The 17376-nt window shown below is 47.2% G+C and overlaps 2 protein-coding genes across 3 annotated transcripts; both read left to right on the top strand.

The window, feature by feature from the left end:
* Positions 1–959: 959 nt before the first annotated feature.
* LOC130610746 (uncharacterized) lies at positions 960–8900 on the top strand. Its single transcript, XM_057430822.1, has 9 exons — positions 960–2590; positions 3127–4958; positions 5494–5537; positions 6116–6335; positions 6512–6684; positions 7142–7239; positions 7601–7787; positions 8208–8389; positions 8731–8900. Exons 2-9 carry the CDS (start codon positions 3678–3680, stop codon positions 8898–8900), a joined length of 2355 nt encoding a protein of 784 aa, XP_057286805.1. The 5' UTR covers positions 960–2590; positions 3127–3677.
* On the top strand, positions 8777–17361 carry CUNH1orf167 (chromosome unknown C1orf167 homolog). 2 transcript variants are annotated; one of them, XM_057430816.1, is made up of 12 exons: positions 8777–8896; positions 9051–9273; positions 9764–10228; positions 10605–10747; positions 11251–11468; positions 12156–12300; positions 13830–14097; positions 14641–14749; positions 14995–15226; positions 15330–15465; positions 16154–16264; positions 16974–17361. In XM_057430816.1, exons 5-12 carry the CDS (start codon positions 11426–11428, stop codon positions 17031–17033), a joined length of 1104 nt encoding a protein of 367 aa, XP_057286799.1. In that variant the 5' UTR covers positions 8777–8896; positions 9051–9273; positions 9764–10228; positions 10605–10747; positions 11251–11425; the 3' UTR covers positions 17034–17361. The 2 variants fall into 2 exon arrangements, with proteins under 2 accessions (XP_057286799.1, XP_057286800.1); XM_057430817.1 differs by lacking the exons at positions 8777–8896; positions 9051–9273 and having other exon boundaries at positions 9598–10228.
* The last annotated feature ends 15 nt before the right edge of the window (positions 17362–17376 follow it).

Here is a 17376-nt window from a genome sequence, read left to right as displayed (position 1 = left end):
GCCCTGCTCAGGGCGTTTTCCTTCGGTTTCTTAAATGCTCAGCTCCTGGCGTGGCCGGGGTTCAGGGCGGTGAGCAGGCAGCAGCTCCCCACATGGACCACGGGCGGTGAGGCCCGGCCCCTCCGCGGGCCCTTGGCCTTAGCAGGCCGCGCTCTCCTGAGGCGCTGCCCCCGGTGGTGGTGAAGGCGGGGGGGGGGTTGTGTGTAACCGGTCCCTCCCAGGCGGGTCCCGCCTCGCCTGTGCCGCCCTCAGGACGCGGCTTTAATGAGCCGTGGTCGAGGAGCGGCTTTCCCGGCGCCATCTGCAGCCCCGGTGAGCGGCGGCGTTGCTAATCGCGGCCGATAAGCTGCTTACGGCGACCCAGCTGGAGCGAGCTCGCTGCCGGCCTTGGGGCATTGAAGGGGGGGACAAAGGTGCGGGTAACAAGGAGGTGGGTGTCCTGTCCCCGAGGCTCTGGCGAGGCCCAGCGATCGGAGTGAGTAAGTGGCCGTGAGGAGAGGTGTGAGTGTGCCCATGGAGGGCTGGGAGCCATTGGGAACGCTGAGCAGGGCCTGGGGTCTGTGGGTGATGGACATCCCGCTCCCACCACTGCATCCCAGTGCAGCAGCTGGTTCCTGGCTGGTACGGGAGCAGTAATTGCCCTCTCTGTGGTGGAGAGAAGACCTCTTATGTGTGTGTGCCTGTTGAGTGGCAATGAGAGGCTCATGCGATGGTTTGGCGTGTAAGGCTGGGCAGTGGGGGAAAAGCCTTGTTTCTAAGGCAGCTGAAAGGTGTTCTTGTGCCAATTGCCAGTCCCAACTTCCAGTGTGAAATGGCTCTGTAGGGGTGGGGGAAATGAGCATCATCTGTGCAGTGCTTATGTATGTGTTTATAATGGGTCTGTCGTTGTTACTCTAATGCTAAAATAGCATCCGGCTGAAAGAGCTTGACTTGCTGTTCATGAGCTGTGCTATTCCTTTTGCCTATAACAGCAGAAGTCCCTTGATCAGCTTAATTTCTGTTTGCTTAATTGGGTATGTTTCAGGTTTTAATGTGTTGCTGTATTGCTGCAAAGTGTACATAGCAAGCATGTGTTAAAATGTTTCAGCTGGAAACATCAAAGCTCATATGAAATCCGTTGGTCATGGATGCTGCAAATCTGCGGCTTGCTTGAGTATCTCTTTTGGCCTTGGAAGAAGTTTTAAGAAAGCACTTTATAAGATCTTGTTCCCTTTTGAGTAAGACAAATTACTGCTTAAAAGGGGCTGTACTGAAGTCCTGAATGACAATTTTGGGAAGGCAGACAAAGGTGGTTTTTAAAGGATGTTGCCTTTTCCTGATCTCAATGAGACTGAAATGAGGAATGAGCCAGGTGAAGAACACCAGCTAAAGTAACCACGGCGATGTGTTGAGAACCTGGTACCTGCCCAAACAAACTGCAATGGACAACTGAAAACAATGGCATGAATTATCAAGAAAATAGATTATGTTTAGGTTCTTGAGTATAAAGTAGTCCAGTGCCAGGTTCCAGGTGTTCATGGAGCAAAACAGTACTCATAAACATGATGGTTTCATGTCTTTTTGTAGTTCAACTCCGTTACAGTACCCTTTTGTGATGCATTGCTAGTTGGCTATTTCTGGGATGCAAGGAATGCTTCTAGGAAACACCAGTCTGCTGTATTTTGTGGTTATACTTCATGCAGTGATAGGCACCCTAAAGAAGGCAACTGCGCTTTGTCTGTTCACTCTGTAGTTGCCAACTTCTACTTGTTTGGAAAAAATAATGGGATCTTTCCATTCATGGTACCCTCGGTGATGTATGAAAGGCAGTAATGGCAGTTCCCAAGGATAATTGCAACACCGCATGACTATCTCCTGTTGCTTTAGTAATTGAATTTACTCCCCAGTTTGTGGTGATTACTGGAAGAGTTTGCATATAAGGACAAGTGGGCTGTTTGCAATGGATGACTGAGGCTTAGATGCTTTCTTAGAAGAGAATGAGATAAACGTAGTTTGGAAACAGGGTGCATTTTGACAGGAGCCTCTCTGGTATTTGAGTGTGTTTGAAAAAGACAATGGGCATTGATTTCATAGGCTGTGCAGTCTTTCTCTTCAGATTGACTAGGGCTTTTTGAAGATGATAGAGGTGTGTGTGTGTGTTTCACAATACCATTTTCATCCTTTTAAAAGAGAGTGGAAAAGAATGGTGCTTCAAATGACAGAGTGATTGACAGCTTGCTTTTAAAATTTGAGGGAATGAAAGCAGTCCCCTTAAATTGCACTTACCTGTTAGCAGCAACTTAAGAATCTGTGCTCAGCTTGAGTGTTGTATGTATAATCATCTGCCTTAGTGGCTAGATTGCAAATTAGGTCTCCCATCTATGTTGTAACTCTTCCAGGTTAGGAGACAATGCAGATTCTCTGGATATGTGGACAGAAGAAACTGGCCTGTGTTTGAAGCTTTGCAGGGCTGTAGCATGATACATGAACAAATTTACACTTGTTAAGCAGTTAAATGGAACCTTAAGTCAAGGCACTACCTTTCCTATCAGCCCTGGAGAAAATACAATTATGGAAGAGATGTGAGCAGGATTTCCAGTCAATGAAGAGGGTAAGCACTGTACTCCAGCTGGAACCACGTTGCTCTGACTTAGAATCATAGAATAGTTAGGGTTGGAAAGGACCCCGAGATCATCTAGTTCCAACCACCTGCCATGGGGGACTCCTGTAAACACATTTTCTTTTTATACCTGTTCTTGTTTGATGTCACACAGATCTGGTTAGATATAAAGTGTTCTGGAAAAGCAGCTACAGTCTGCCTTGTCTTGGTAGCAAGATAATTCAGCTTTACTAGCAACAAGTTCTTTTTGAGGCTGCAGGCGCATGTGTAATGCTGGAAGTCTTTGTTTTCCAGGTTGTCTGTTGCATACTGTGTCTGTTCCCTTCAGGCATTCCTGCTCTGCTAGACATGATTGTCTGCTGAGAAACAGGAAGACAGTAGGGTCCATAATACTTTCAGGATTAAGGCTGGTGGATTGGAGACAAGAAATTAATAAGGAAAGTACCTAAAGCCTTTGGCAAACTAGGCTAGATGTGATGAGAAATATGCATGCTTCCTTGTTTGTATTTCTTCTTATTTTTCTTCAGAGCAAAGCAACATTCAGAAGAATGTGACTGTTGATCTGTGTATGGGCACCACAGGTTGAATAGACATTTCTCATCACTGGCTTGATGCTGCTGCATTCAGTGTAACCCCCAGCCAGCCAGCAGAACTGCGTGCTGTACCTCTGTCAGCTGGGAAGAGAGATCCCAGTCTGAGACAGACTAATCCCTCCTGCCCTTCCTGGCCACTGCAGGACACTCCAGTCAGTTCTCCATTTCCTGCTTCCAGAAGCAGAATAATCCCTGCCCTAGGCTGCAGCAGCACAGCTCTAAATGTGTGGCACATAGGATTCCCCATCTTGCTTTGTCACTGCTCCCAGCTGTGAATCTTCCTCAGAGACAGTCACACCTTGAGGTTTACAGTTTAGAAGGGAGAAAGAGTGAGAGTATTGACTTACCTCAACAACACCATCAGAAAGAAAGGCAGCTGGCAGCTGCTCCATACACACTGCTCACCATCACTGCTTAGAAGTAGGAACAAGAATAGTGACTATCCAGTGGAAAAACAACAGCCTCAGCCTCCTGCTACTTCTTGTATGGATCCTCTGGACCCTTTACTGGTCAGTGCACATTTATCATCTCGTACTGTAGATTCCCTTCTTAGGCAGGAATTACTGGTGTGTCCTGCCTCAAGGAGCTCAAGTGAAAGTGTGAATGCTTGTTCTAGTTCAGCCCTGACCTTGGGGGAGCTTGAGCTATCTAGTGTGGAGTCTCTTCAGACTCTTTTGCAGTCCTCACAGATTTCTGCTAGCTTGTACTGTGCAGTCCAGAGGCTTAAGCGAGAAAGTGCTTTGATGGGGATATGGGGCTCCCTTCCTCTGGAGCCCAGGTCTTCTCCAGTCAGTGGCAGTTTGTGCTTTGCTCCTGATGATTCAGCTCCTAGTATCCTGAGTGCAGGAGAGCGAGCTGGAGTAAAGAGCAGTGCCACTCAGGCAAGATTGAAATGGGGTGCTCCATTTGCTAAAGACTGGAGCCTTAATGCAGTGACAAGGGACTTCAGTCATGCAGTCCCTGTCTCTGTATTGCACAGATATGAATGCATTGACTCAAACACATGGAGGACCAACATTTCGGGTGACATCCAGCCAGAAACCCTCACTTGTGGGGTGGGCTCTGGAGGGCTAGTGGGTACAGCAGCACAGTCCTCCTGCAATTGCTCCCCTCCTTTCAGATGCCAGTCCCAGGCAAAGCCAGCTCTTGAAACTGGTAGTCTTTATGTTCACACAAAAAGTCATTCCCCTGAAAAGGTTCTTAAAGGAGAAGAGACATCTAATGGGGCATCCCCATGTGCTGTACCTTGGAGGAGAGACCTTCCAGCCAGTATCTATCCAAAGGGTCTGCAGGTGTCACTGGAGACAGATTTGGGGGAGGCTCAGATGAATGTTGATGTAGCTGTGTATGGAACTCCAAGGGAAGTGCATGTGAGAGTCACTCCTGGAGAGTTTAGACCAGTCCAGCAGCTTAGTACTAAATCTGTAGAAGTCACCAACTCCAAACCTCACATTAAGTCCAGCAAAGAGTCAGGAGAGGTGTGTGACTCTAGATCACAAGCAGCCAGAATGGCTGTGGTGGGCAGCAGCCAGTCCAGCCCTTCCATTACTCAGGTTGAAGAAGGGTTTGGTGGTTATTCTGACGTAGATTGTAGGAATGTGAGCAGAGAAAGAAGGAGAAACAAATACTCTCAGCAAAGGAGTTGGAGGAATTGGGAAGCTGATTCCAACCTCAACCAGTCTGAAGAACCTTCTGTGGAGAGGAGTGCCAAAGAACCACGGTGCTGTGAAGAGGGGAGCCAGACACGGCAAGCTGTGTCCAGAGAGGTGAGAGTGTACTTGGTGTGTAGTAGTAGCAACCCTGTTCACAGATACTACTTGTGCTTGTTTCTGCTTCTTGCTAGAGGTGCAGAGTTGAGGTACAACAGTGATGGGATGCTTGTCCTACCCTTTTCTCTGGCACTGAATGGCTGGAATCTCCTCTCTTATGGTCGTACTCCATTTCAACATATGCATCTTTGTCTCACATGCTTCTTCCTAAAGACCAGATTAACTTGGTTGTTCTTGGGAATGTAAACACATGTTTGTATTCCCTAGAGCTAGGTGCAGAAGGAATTAAACTGGTTTTTACTCTGTGTGTAGCTGTGTGGCCCTGAGATTCAGTTTTGTCACGCTTTTCCATGTCTGGAATACTTCACAGAGCAATGGTGGAGCAATGTCAAAGGCATCTGGCATAATACACTACCCTGAGGCAGCACTCTTCTGGTCTCCATCCAAAATGATTTGATGTTGTGGCAACAAACATTCTTCAACAGAGTAGTGTGAATAATCGTGTGAGTTTTTATCTTTTGTCTGTTTGCAGGTCTCAGAGAACAGCTTCTGGTCATTGAAGGTGAATGAGCAAAGGTGAAAAGCCTTTTGTGTTTCTGTGTGAGTGTACTGGTAGTTGACAGGAGAGGAAAACTGCTGGGAAGTAGACAAGGAGCCATGCTTCTGGAATCGTTTGGGTTTAGGACTTAACCTGCGTTATTCTGCCATGGCTGGCTCCGGGTCTGCATTCATTTCTTTTCAAAGGGTTATTAGCTAGAGTGGAATATGCTCTAAAAAAATAATCTGTGTTTTAAATTCTACCTTCTAAATTCAACCTTGGTTGCTGCTGATACTTGTATGATGAATGATGAAAAATGATACTTGTATGCTACTGCTCAGTGCAGCAAATTGCAGCATGCTCACTGCATAGTTAGAGAAGAACTGGCTATATCCAGGAGATGGGATTCAAATCTGTGACCTGTGTATGTGTGTGAGATTGCTGCCAATTTAGTAACAGTGATATTGTAATCTGGTGTGAGGCAGATGGATTTTCACTCTTTAGAGAGATTGATTTGAAATACCTCTTTCCAGCTTGATGGCTGAACTCTGATTGCCACCTCCTGGTTGTGTTTAACTTTCTGTTAACTGGAGCTCACTTCTCTTTTCTCTTTAAGTTTCCAGCACTTACGTGACAGACAAATGCTAGCTAGGTGTTTCCAAGCCTGGAGAAGACAAGTCCTCTGGAAAAGGGCTGCAGCCAGGCAGCTTTACAGACAGCAATTGCTTCAGAAGGGCCTCGGTGCTTTGCAGAGGGCTGTGCGCCAGAGGAGGATGCAGCTAGAGGAGGCCCAGCAGAGGCATGCCTCAGCTCTGCTAGCTGTCAGCTTCTACAGGGTGAGGACGGGGTTTGGGGCAGTAGAGCGGTGCCATGAGTTTTCTGTTGTGCAGTCGGAGAAGGCAGAAATCCTATTTGGATAGGGAGGAGGAAGGGGGTTACCCTGTGTGAAATTCAGTGACATGGACCCTGACACTGCTTGCAGTTTGTTCTAATCATGTGGTTTCTCCTCCAGTGGAAGGAAGCTGTGGCAAAAGAGAGCAAGAAGCAAGCTCCACAGCCTGAGCTATATTCTACCCATAGTTCATCAGTGGGGGGTTTTGAAGTAGGAAGATTAGCAACTATGACAACCTCAGCTGAGCACCAGCTTACAGAAGGATACTCAAAGACGGCTGAGCAGGCTTGTAGGTAAGCCGAGAGCCTTCTCTTTCTGTTGTCTTGGACAAGTGGCGGTTTACAAACACAGGGAGAAATTTTTCTCCTGTGGTGGCAAACTTGTTTCCAGGTCCTTGGATGTACTTGCTGCAGATAAGCACCGCAAGAATTAGTAACTTAGTTTTAAGAACTAAATAATCCTATCGCAGGGCTTCCTTGCACTGTGTTTTCTGAGTGTCTGACAGAAAAACTCCTGTACTATTTATTGAGTACATGCATAAATGAGGTTGGAGTGAGGCAATACTACAGTCTTTAGCAAGATATTAGAGGTGTCAAAAGAAAAACCTTTTGCTGTGCCTTCTGATTCCAAAGGCAGAAGAACAAGTCCAGACAAAAAGAGAGCTACCCAAGGAGAAGAAAGGAGTTGGGTTCTGTTCTGTGAGTGTCTTTTTGGACAGGTGGATGTTAAAGCATCTTGTGACCCTTTCAGGGTGGAAGGAAAACTGTGGACACAGCTTCATCGTAGGCAGAGAGGAGATGAGTTCTGCTTGGGAGCTCAGGCAATCAGAGATATGAGACGACTAGCTGGTAAGCACACATTCCATAGCCTTGGAACAGCTTGGAGGTAATCACTGCTTCACCATCTTTCTTGATTTGTGGCTAGTTGTTGCTTTGACCTGACTCAGAACCTGATCCCGCAAATAGCGGGGCCAGTATCTGTGATGGTGCAGTGTGGACCACTCCCTGTATCATGCACCTTTTGCCTTCTTCCTTGGATCAGTTGAGCTGCTGATGCTGTTGCTGCAGCAATGTGAGCTCTCTCCCTTAACTGCCCTTTCTCAGACAGCCGGAGTTCAGCCCGGGGATGTGTGCTGTGTGACGCTTAAGTAGTTTGAAGTCTTCTAAGTTATCTTTCTTCCTGTCAATCTCTTCCTGCCCTGCAACATAGTAGCTTTCAGACTGTGGCGCCTGCAGAAGGAGCTGCTGAGCAAAGAGGAAGCCAGGCTTTTGGAAGCCCGTGCTCTGCTGGAAAAGAAGCAGCTAAGAAACGTTTTCTGGGTGTGGCGTTCCCGATGCTTGGAAAAGGAACAGATCTCAGCGCTGACAACTCGCATCCAAAGAAACTTGGTCGCCCGGTAAGTTGATGAAGGCTGTTTTTCACTGTGAAAGTCCAAGGAATGTCAGAGCCAACCCAGGCAGTGTCGTGGTGGTGTACTGTAAAGTAAAATTCTTTTGTTTCAGGAGTTAATAAAGGTAAAAGTAGGGATAGAAACATGAAAACGAACTACTGTGGCCAGAGACATTATGAGTTGCCCTCCTGTACACTGCCAAAGCTTTGTGGTCTTGACCTTTGATGTCCTGAAAGACTAAACCCAAGAACACCCACTGTGCTGCTGTGCTCTGAGCATGACAGGGGCTTTTTAATGCAAGAAACTAATAGAACCTCAGAAGGTGACAGCTTCTGTCTGTCATTCCTGAACAAACCCAGTCTCAGGAGGAGACACAGTTTGAACACTTGTTTTATCATGTACTTTTGTTTTTTCCTTGGTATTCAGGTGCTTCTATGCATGGAAGGAGACTGTGGAGCAGAAGGCACTTCACAGGTGCAACCTGGCCCATCTCAGAGCAGTATCACTGAGGAAATACTTCCAGCAGTGGGTTCAGAGGCTGCAGGTCAGAGAAGGTGATAAGCAGGCAATGGCAAACTTCCTCCTCCTTCGATGGAGGCAGCATTATGGTGAGCAGCTTGAAGTCCTGTGCTGATTCTAAGAGTTAGAGGTGCTTAGGCTCCTTCGTCCTCTTCTTGCATGGTGAAAAACAGATGAAAACAGCCAAATAGTAAAGAGGCTCAGATAATACATGATATTAGCAAACTAGAGTGGGCAGAGGATTAGTTATTCTGGATGTGTCTGGATGTGGAGTGAAGCTACAGGGATATTTGTTGTTCTGCTTTGTAAATGTAGCAGAAAGTCTTAAACCTTGCTGAAAAGAAGCAGCTTGAAGGCTGGGCTGGGTTGAATTTCTCAGGAACACCTTCTGACAAATGTTGTCTCTTGTCACTTTCTGTAACTGGTTAAGGACCAGTTATAAGCTCAGTAGCTGACAAGACTGTGACAAAGAGGGATGAAGAGAGATGGTTTCCAGAGAAAACAGGCTACTCTCTTGATGACTTCTGCCAAAAGGTGAAGCTCCAGAGAGTCTATCTGCTGTGGAAAGCAAGGCTGTGCGAGCATCACAGAGCCAAGTGAGTGAAGAACAGCCAGTTCCTGGCACCCTGCCTTCATTAGTAGTGTCCATTTGACTCTCTGGTACCATCTGTCATCCATCATGTCTGTGCTAGTGTCCCTCTCTGATATCCCTTTTTAGTCACACAGCTGTCTCGGTATGTTCTGTCTCAGTTCTTTCTCTCAGGCTTTGGAGCAGTGTAGACTCCAAAAAGCTCTGAAATTGTGGCACCAAAAGTGTCACATACTGAAGACAATTGAACAAAGTCCTAAGCACTCTCACATGACTGTCTATGAAGAACCTCTTGCTGTGCTGTGTTCTGAGGACCTCTCAACATCATCTGGCTTTGACAGCAGTGCTTCAGCAACTCTGGCCTCTCAAAGCTCGCTGGAAAAGGTGAGGAGGTCTGAGGATTTTGGGGGGGGGGAATTTCTGCTTCAACATGATGTTGTCAGCAGCAAACTGTGCTTAGTATTTAGGCCTGAAGAGCACTGAGCCTGGGGTCCTCGAGTTTTAAGGCAATCAAATTGTAAAGTCACTTCTGCCTGTGGCCTTCCTTGTTTAGTCCACATTTAGTGATGTGGGGAGGCACTGAGCTAGTGAGGTTCTCCTGTGCATTTGCTGCTGTTTGTGAAAGGGGTGAGGCACAAAGAGCCTCATCACTTGAGAAAGGACATATGCCCATTTCTCCTTTTCTCAGTATAGAAATAACTTTGTTTGCACCCCAGAGCTGTACTTGCTAGCCTGCAGTTCCTTTGGATGCATCCTGGATTTCCCTGAATCCTTGCCAAAAAGAGTAGTAAATGGCATGGCCATAATCAATAACGGAGTGATTCCACTGCGAGGACACTTACCTCACAGCATGTTCTTCCCTCCATACCTGCAGGAATACAGCTATAGTGACAGCAGCCAGCAGGGCTTCTCCTCTGTTCTGACTGTTGAGGATGTCACACACATACCCTATTACAGTTCTTTCCTACAACCACACCAGTGTGCAGAGCTGCCAGCTGAACTGGGTGGGGAGCTGTGCTTGCAGGCCTCCTTTCCTCCATGGAGTACTGAATCTGGGTGAGTTGGAGTTCCTTAGAACTAACTAACTAGAGTTGGAGATTAGTTGGGATGCTGGTAGCAGAGGTCCCTTGTTTGGTCTGGTTGAATTCTTTCCTTTTGGATAGTACCTCATGTCACCTTACACCATCCTTTTGGATGCTTTATCCTCTTCTTTCTTTCCCTCTTCCCCTGTCTCTTGTCTTGCGGAAGAAATTGGTTTGCAGGAGGTCAGTTCCAGTCTTTGGCACTGCAGAGTCCAGATAATAACGTCCAGCTTCAAAACAGTCCTACATGGGAAGAGGTGAGGCTGAAAAGTGGTGTGGTGCATGTGAACGTACAAGTGTTTTCTGCATAGCCCAATTTAGCGAAGAGCCTTTGGGTTTCAGTATCAGCATATGGAAGGTCTCACTGCTGTTCTGTATTTGTTCTTCTCTCTCAGACAGAAGGTTTGGGAGATTGAGGCATTTCTCAGGGTAGCTCTTCCTTACCATTTTCCAGCTGAGCTGGGGATCTGCCAGGTGTCAAGGATTTAAAAGGGGTGTGTTAGACACTCCTGTTAGCAACGGGGAGTTAGGCAATCATAGAAGTCACAGCCACAAGGGGAAGGGGCTGAGCTGCATGGAATAACTGTATTACACCAGCAGTTCAAGGCCTTTTTGTACTTTTCTGCATTACAGGACTGCAGTTCTGACAAGGAGGTGAAGAGTTGCTGCCACCAAGCAGAGAGGTGGTTCCTGCAGAGGTACTTCATTGTCTGGTCAGCTCGGACTCAGCAACATGTGAAGGCTCAGCAGCACTGCAGGCTCACTCAGGTGTCTCGGTAGGTATTGTGCTTTCCAGGAGTTGCCTAAAATTGTCTGTTTTGAGAGCTCTACATTTGCTTTTAAGAAAATTCTTCCCCTAGCTATCTTCTTCTGTCTTCAGGGAGGGTTTTGCAGCCCATTATTGTAGTTTTTCCTGCTTCAAAATTACTATATCTGAACAGTCATTTCTGGTTTGATGGGATGCCTCATGAATTAGAGCAAGCCCAGCACTGCTGATAAAAAGCCCTTGTAACTTTCTATCCACTGAACTGACCTTGCTCTATACTCATGTAGCGGTTGAAGAGCACAACAGGCTTGGCACAGCCAGGACAGAACACCTTACTCCCAACAGCTTGCCCTGTTCATTGTTTCCCCTCACATTCAATGGGGAAAGGATGTTACTAGATCAGATATATTTCCTAAACGGCCTCATGTGTCTTTATGGTTAAAATTTCATTTACAAGGCTGTGAATCTGTGAGCTATTCCTACATTTGATGCATTGACCTTTGTCTTTCTCAGAGCCTTTCTCAGCTGGCACCACTGGACCGTGGAAAATAGGAACCGAAAAGCAGCAGCAGCAGCAGCAGCTCTAAAACATGAAGTTCGTTGCTGCCAGGTGGCTTTCAGCCTCTGGAAGAAGAGACTGGTCCAGAAAGTGGAGGCTGACCGGAGATTCAGGTGTCACATTCGCCAGATGACTGCTGATGCTCTGTGGCGTTGGCGTTCCTGCTGGCAAAGTGAGTTAACCAGCGGCACTTGTGTCCGTAGGAGAGGAATGCTGTGGGAATGGTTGGGATGGAGAAAGTCCTATTTCCAGTTGTAACTCTGCACTAATCCTCTGGAGTGACAATACTAGTCCAGGGGTCAGTGCCTGTGTCACTGCCTTCCTGTGGTTATAAGCAGGACACGTGCCCTGCTGGTTTGCACTGCTTTATGCTAGGGAAGATGCTCCTTTGGCAGCTGATTGGAAAAGGGGTGGATTTTGCTTTACCTGCAGTACCAAAGGAGTGTTCAAGCAGTGCATTTTAGCAGCTGGGGCATTAAATGGAGTTCATGCAGCATTCTAAGCCTGAACATGTCTCCTCAGACCCAACAGTTGGGCTTTGTTTCAATGGGAGCTGGGTCTGTCTTTTGAGGCTGCTTAACAGTCCTAATCCTGTCCCTTAAGTACTTACACGCAGGGAAGGGACACTCCCAGTTTTTGATGGAAAATTGCGTTGCCGGTGAGAGTGGAAGTGATTTGTGATCCCCTGCTTGGAGAAGGACAGGGAAAAAAAAGAAGGTCTGACTGCATTGCAGAGAAAAACCCTATAAATTGAAAAGTCTTTTCAAAGAGAAAAGTCTGGTTCCATTTGGTGTTTGCTCTTTGTGCTGAAAAGAAAACCACTGGGCTCAGCTCAGCAAGCTCGTGTGTTCTCTCACAGGGAAGCGTGCTGTGAGAGAGCTGCAGCAGCAATGGGCTCAGCACAGCTGTCAGGAGAAGAAGAGGTTGGTCCTGCAGACATGGTATTGCCAAATGAGGAAGCAGAAATATGCTGCTTTGTTTTGGGAACATCTTCTCCTACACAGGTTTGTTTCCAGCCCTTAAAGCATTACTGAGGGAAGCTTTTGAGAGAACAGCTGTTTATGTAGCAGAGAATCCAGTGTATTCAAACTAGAGCTTGGGTTAGTTAGGTGAAGCTGTTGTATATTTTGGAGGCTTATGTTATGGTGCAGATGCTGAAAACACAAGAATTCAATCTGAAGAGCAAGGTGTCTGCTGCCCATCATTAAGAACATCTCTCTTAGCTGTTGTTCAGTAGCTCTCTCATTGAAACGTGTTTTGTGTGTGGTTTATGTTGTGTGAGGCTACTTTCTGCCTGAAACACAGTGAAGTGTCCAGCTGCAGTGGACCAGGAGTTGTTGAGGTGGTTCTCTTTGAGGTAATTCAGGAAGATAAGAACAAAGAAGATTCTTTATGCCAAGGATTAATTTAAGGCATGAGAAGTGCAGGTTTAGCCCTAGCAAATTGCCTTTTGAATTGCAGGTTTAGGAAAGAGGAAAGAGCAACTAAAATCCCAGTAAAACCTTAGTGGCTGTGATAGTGAGACTCTGCACTCACCCCACCCAACTGCATTTTCTTCTGCAAATCAATCTGTGAGGTGGCACCCTGGTGGGAATTGTGTTTGAGAGAAGTCCTTAATGTCCCTCCTTCCTGTAGAGTGTCTCCACTATTAATCTTCCTCCTTTGATGAGAGAGTGCTTCTAATTTCTCACCTGGATATGGTACAGCCTGAGCCCTGTCTCTTCTGAGGGGGGCATTTTTCATGCTAGGATAGCCTGCAATAGATTCTCTTGATCTTCAGCAAAGCTCTGCCAGGCAGAGGATATTTACACCTCTGCCCTATGGTGCAGTGGGATGATTTGCATAATGAAAGTCCAAGTGGAACAAGGAACCAAAAGGATAAGCCAGGAGTTTAAAGCAGATTTGCTTCTGGGGTTTCAGAGGAAGACTGCATTAGCCTCCAAGATATAGAGAGATTATTGTGGGTGCAGATTTACAGTGCAGTTAATAGTAACTCCTGTAGACACTGGTATTTTCGGAATAAAATTGTCTCCATACAGATTCTGGTTGTACATCTCATGTATGCAGGTTTGTGACAGCTAATAAAACCTTAAAATCTGAATCTTGATAACAAGTTTCAGTGCCAGGTTCTGCATTTAAGACTCAAGGAGTCTGTTGGGTTCCATGCTAAAGGAGATTTTAGCTGTTTTATTCTCATCCCATAAGAAAAAAGCCTTCCTCAGGCATCATCCCAAAGGTCAGCTGCTGGCACAGGTTCAAATGAAAGACCAATCTAATTCCTTTCTTTCTTTCTTCTTCTGAGGCACTGGGAAAAATAAGTAACATGGAGAAAGATACATAAATGTTGATTGCAGAAGGAGTAATAGGAACAGACTTTTTCTTGTTGAATGCAGTTTTGCTTGCTTTGACCACTTACATATGACACTGCAGGGTTGGGAGAGAAAGTAGAATTTGGTCTAGAGGCTGTTTAGTGCTGATATGGAAATATGACTTCAGGCATCTGACACTTTCCTGTGCTTGTATTGCTTTTCAGATGCTTGGTCGCCTGGGCCCATGTCACTGCTTGTAGACTGAGGCAGCACGAAGCCCTCTCTTGTTTTAGAAGGGTCAGAGAGCACCGTGTTCTGGCTGTCAGCTTTACTGAGTGGAGGGTGAAATTCTTGAGAGCTGAACAGCGGGTACTGGGACAGAGAAAGCACAAGTGGCAGGAAGCCTCTCAGGGCAAAGCCTGTCACCGCTGGCGACTGGCCTCGAGAGGACGGCAAGCTCTGCACCTAGGATCTGTGGCTACAGTAAAACAAGTAAGAAAAGATGAAGGTCCCTATGAGACAGTTGTTCTTACTGCCTGTTCTTTCAGTGACTCACTAGGCACTGTGATAGAGTGACGAGGTTGACCTGTGGTGACTGCTTAGACCCTGCCTTGAAATTCTTTACAGACTGTGCAAGCAACTTCATCACCATAATCTGGCACTGATTGCAGCCACCATCTGGAGCACAGCAATAAGGGATGGGGACATTTTGACCACAGAGACAAGAACACTCCTTCCTCTCTGCTCAAAGATAAGATGGGATAATCACTATCCCTGCAGAGCAGAGCGAGCTGTCAGAGTTGCAGCTTCTTTCAAAGGGCTCACAGCTAGCAAACCACAAAGAGGTCGATTGATTTGGAAGGGCTGAGTCATTCCTGCTGGGATCTCATCTGTGCAGTTTCCAGCCTGGGGTCTAGCACATTAAATGACCTGCAGGGTTATGAACATAAGTGTATCTCTAATGTTAGTTTGCATGTGTGCTGTCTGTGTGCATTGTGTTAGCCTTGGCTGCAGCTCTGTTCTTTCTGTTTGCAGGCCTGCAACTACTGGACAAAAGCAGCAGCCTTTTCCCAGTGCTCACGGCAGTGCAGTACCCTGATAGGTGCTAGGAAGAGCAGGAAGATGTCTCTGTCTTTGTCCATGAGTAAGAAGATGCCCCCTCTTCTCTTTCTTTCATGGGTCCATGTGGGGAGTGTGAGTGAGGAGGGGAATGTTTGCCAGCCAGATTACTGGGATTGCTCTGTGGAGGAGGTGCTCATGGCAATCAGACTCTGACTGTGGATGGCTCCTGTGTTCAGGAGCCAAAGGATCAAAGGCTGATGGTAGCTCTGATCTCTTCCTCTCTGTCTCTGAGGTTAGCTCCTCTGTGATTCCTCTTTTCTTTCCTAGAAAGCAGAAGAGAGAGGGAAGAAGGTTCAGCATCTGCTGCCCCTCTTGGGCTTTTTCCCAGTGCCATTCACCGCTGGCTGGTGATGTACAGGAACCAAAACAGAGCTGAAAGGCTGCTGCTCCCTCACCTGGTAGAGAGACCTGGTGTGGTAGGACCCTCTCCTACGCTTGCAAGGATCCAGGAGAACAAAGCAGAGGTGGACTTGGAGAAGTGGGATGAAAAGTGGCTTGGGTAAGTGAAGGCTCTAGGCTCCCTCTTCTTGCTGCCATCAGGGAAGGGCTTCCTCTGTAGGGCAGTTGGGCTCATGAAGCTTATTTTCCCCTTGTGCCTATAGGAGGAAGTATCTGAGGAGGTGGCATCACACAGTGGTGCTTCGCCGGTGGCAGCGTAACAGGAGACTGCTTTGTCTGGCAAGGGGATGGCACCAGTGGAAAGAAGCCAGCAGGGTGGTGATGTTGGCTCAAGTATTGGTGAGTGGTTCTGCTACCAGGGTGGCAGTGATGGGTGTTACTGGGCAAGCCTGTGCTGCCGGCAGCCTGGCATACATCCTGCGAGGTGGGACGTGGGGATTTAACAAGCACCAGTGAATACCAGAAATCCTGTGGCTACCTTTTCTGTCTTTCTCTTTGAAATGCCAGCATGGCAGACTGGCGTAGCCACATACTGTGCTCTGCCTCATCTTACAGATGGGAAACTGAGACAGGATGATTTATATAGATTGTCTGTAGCCTGTGCAACAAGTTCCCAGCGAGTAGTATAATCTGTATTCTCATCTGTGTTCCTGATACATTCCTCCAGTGTCCACAGCCTACTGAGGGCTGTCATTTGGCTTCCCCTTCTTCTCAGGCCCATGCCATCTATGAAACAGGTCCATGTTCTGGCTGGGAATGTGCTTTGTCCCACCCATGGGACAAGATGATGCACATACAGCAAGCACTGGTGAGGCATTGTCCTCTCCCCAGGGTACTGGGACTTAATAGCCACAATGCTTGCGGGAGGCAGTAGTTCAGCAAGAGCTTTGTTTGTAGTCAGCTTTGTTCCTCACCAATGCAAAGTCATACAAGAGGGATCTGGGAAAGCAACTGGAAGCAAGGTAGGACCAGAAGGATGTGAGGAAGTTTGCCTGCAGTTAATCTGTGCACTGCCTCTTCCTGGCAGGATGAGCAGCGGCTGATAGAAAAGGCCTGGAGAGTGTGGAGACGACGACATCTGCAAAGCTGTGTGGTGCAGAACTTCCTGGAGGAGGAAGCCAGGAGCCTCCTATCTCAGGTAAGCATTTATGACTACTTTAATTCTGTGGACCTCAGTGGACAAAAAGACACCCCAAAGAGACAACTGGTGTTCCCTCTATCTCAGTGCACTAAGCACTTGCTTAGGGGGAAGTTGAGTACATCAAGGACTGGGACTTGCCTGCAACAAAGGGAAATAGCTTCCAGCTTTATGTGAGTTCATCTTTGGGTGTTTTTCAAAGCTTTGTGTCAGCAGTCAATCTCCCTGATGTGTGCCCCTTTCCTCACTGTTATCAGAGATGTTAATCCAATAATCCCCTGCCTCTCAAGAGCCCACTCAGGGAAGAAACAGATTCGCCTTGGTGCAGAACTGTGCTGACTTCCACCCAGGGGCAGGCAAATTGCTATGAATTTGAGTGAGGAGGCAAAGCCTTAGAGCTCAAAAACCCAGTTTGCCCCTCTGCCTGCCTCCCAAAGATCCATGAAGGATTAGGCTCTCCTTTAACAAGATGAGAGCAGACACTGAAATTAAAGGGCAGAGAGGGCATTGGTCTTCCTTTTCTCACAGTGATTTGTGCGCTGCACTTCACTTACTGGTTACAGGAACATAGGGGAGACAGGGGAAGGCTCTGAGTGAATGGTGAGGCAGTTGCCACAGCCACTGCTAGAGGAAAAGGTACAGGTACTGTGAGGGTGGCTGCAATCCTTCAAGGGTAACCTTGGCATTTGATTTGTCCACTTTATTTAAGGCCTTTGGAAGGTGGCGCCAGCTAACAGCATTTCAGCTCCAGGACAAAGGAGGCTGCTGAATGGTGGGGCCTGCCTGCAGCTGCTGCTCACTTGAGGAGGACACGTGGAGGATACAGCTGGCTGTCACAACAAAGAGCTGCTTCTGCACAAGCAAGAAGCCAACGCTCTGTTCACGGGGTACAAGCAGCGCTGCAGGTCAGAAACATGATAGCCAAAGGACAACCAGGAAAAGATGGTACCTCTGAAAGTTCCTCTTTAAAGGACTTAATATCCTTCCTCCCTAGAGGCACAAATGGAGAAGTTATTCCCCTTTGTTGTGAGGCTGCATTCCCTTCTCCTCTGGACCCTGATTTTGCTGGAGTTGATTAAAGGTCAAAAACCACCTTACAGGCTCTCCCTTTA

This window comes from Pezoporus wallicus, unplaced genomic scaffold (assembly GCF_028554395.1).
Source record: "Pezoporus wallicus isolate ANWC-B61680 ecotype Strahan unplaced genomic scaffold, APGP_CSIRO_Pwel_v1 contig_11693, whole genome shotgun sequence".
In the NCBI taxonomy this organism is placed as follows: Eukaryota; Metazoa; Chordata; class Aves; order Psittaciformes; family Psittacidae; genus Pezoporus; species Pezoporus wallicus.
This window is presented reverse-complemented; position numbering and strand designations above follow the sequence as displayed.

What these genes read in the sequence shown, in the direction of transcription:
- LOC130610746 (XM_057430822.1), top strand. Translation starts at nt 3,678, where the DNA reads ATGGATCCTCTGGACCCTTTACTGGTCAGTGCACATTTATCATCTCGT. An exon ending in TAGCTGTCAGCTTCTACAGG is followed by an intron (nt 6,336 to 6,511) that starts GTGAGGACGGGG and finishes TTTCTCCTCCAG; the next exon opens with TGGAAGGAAGCTGTGGCAAA. An exon ending in TCGATGGAGGCAGCATTATG is followed by an intron (nt 8,390 to 8,730) that starts GTGAGCAGCTTG and finishes TAACTGGTTAAG; the next exon opens with GACCAGTTATAAGCTCAGTA.
- CUNH1orf167 (XM_057430816.1), top strand. Translation starts at nt 11,426, where the DNA reads ATGACTGCTGATGCTCTGTGGCGTTGGCGTTCCTGCTGGCAAA. An exon ending in GAACATCTTCTCCTACACAG is followed by an intron (nt 12,301 to 13,829) that starts GTTTGTTTCCAG and finishes ATTGCTTTTCAG; the next exon opens with ATGCTTGGTCGCCTGGGCCC. An exon ending in TGGGATGAAAAGTGGCTTGG is followed by an intron (nt 15,227 to 15,329) that starts GTAAGTGAAGGC and finishes TTGTGCCTATAG; the next exon opens with GAGGAAGTATCTGAGGAGGT.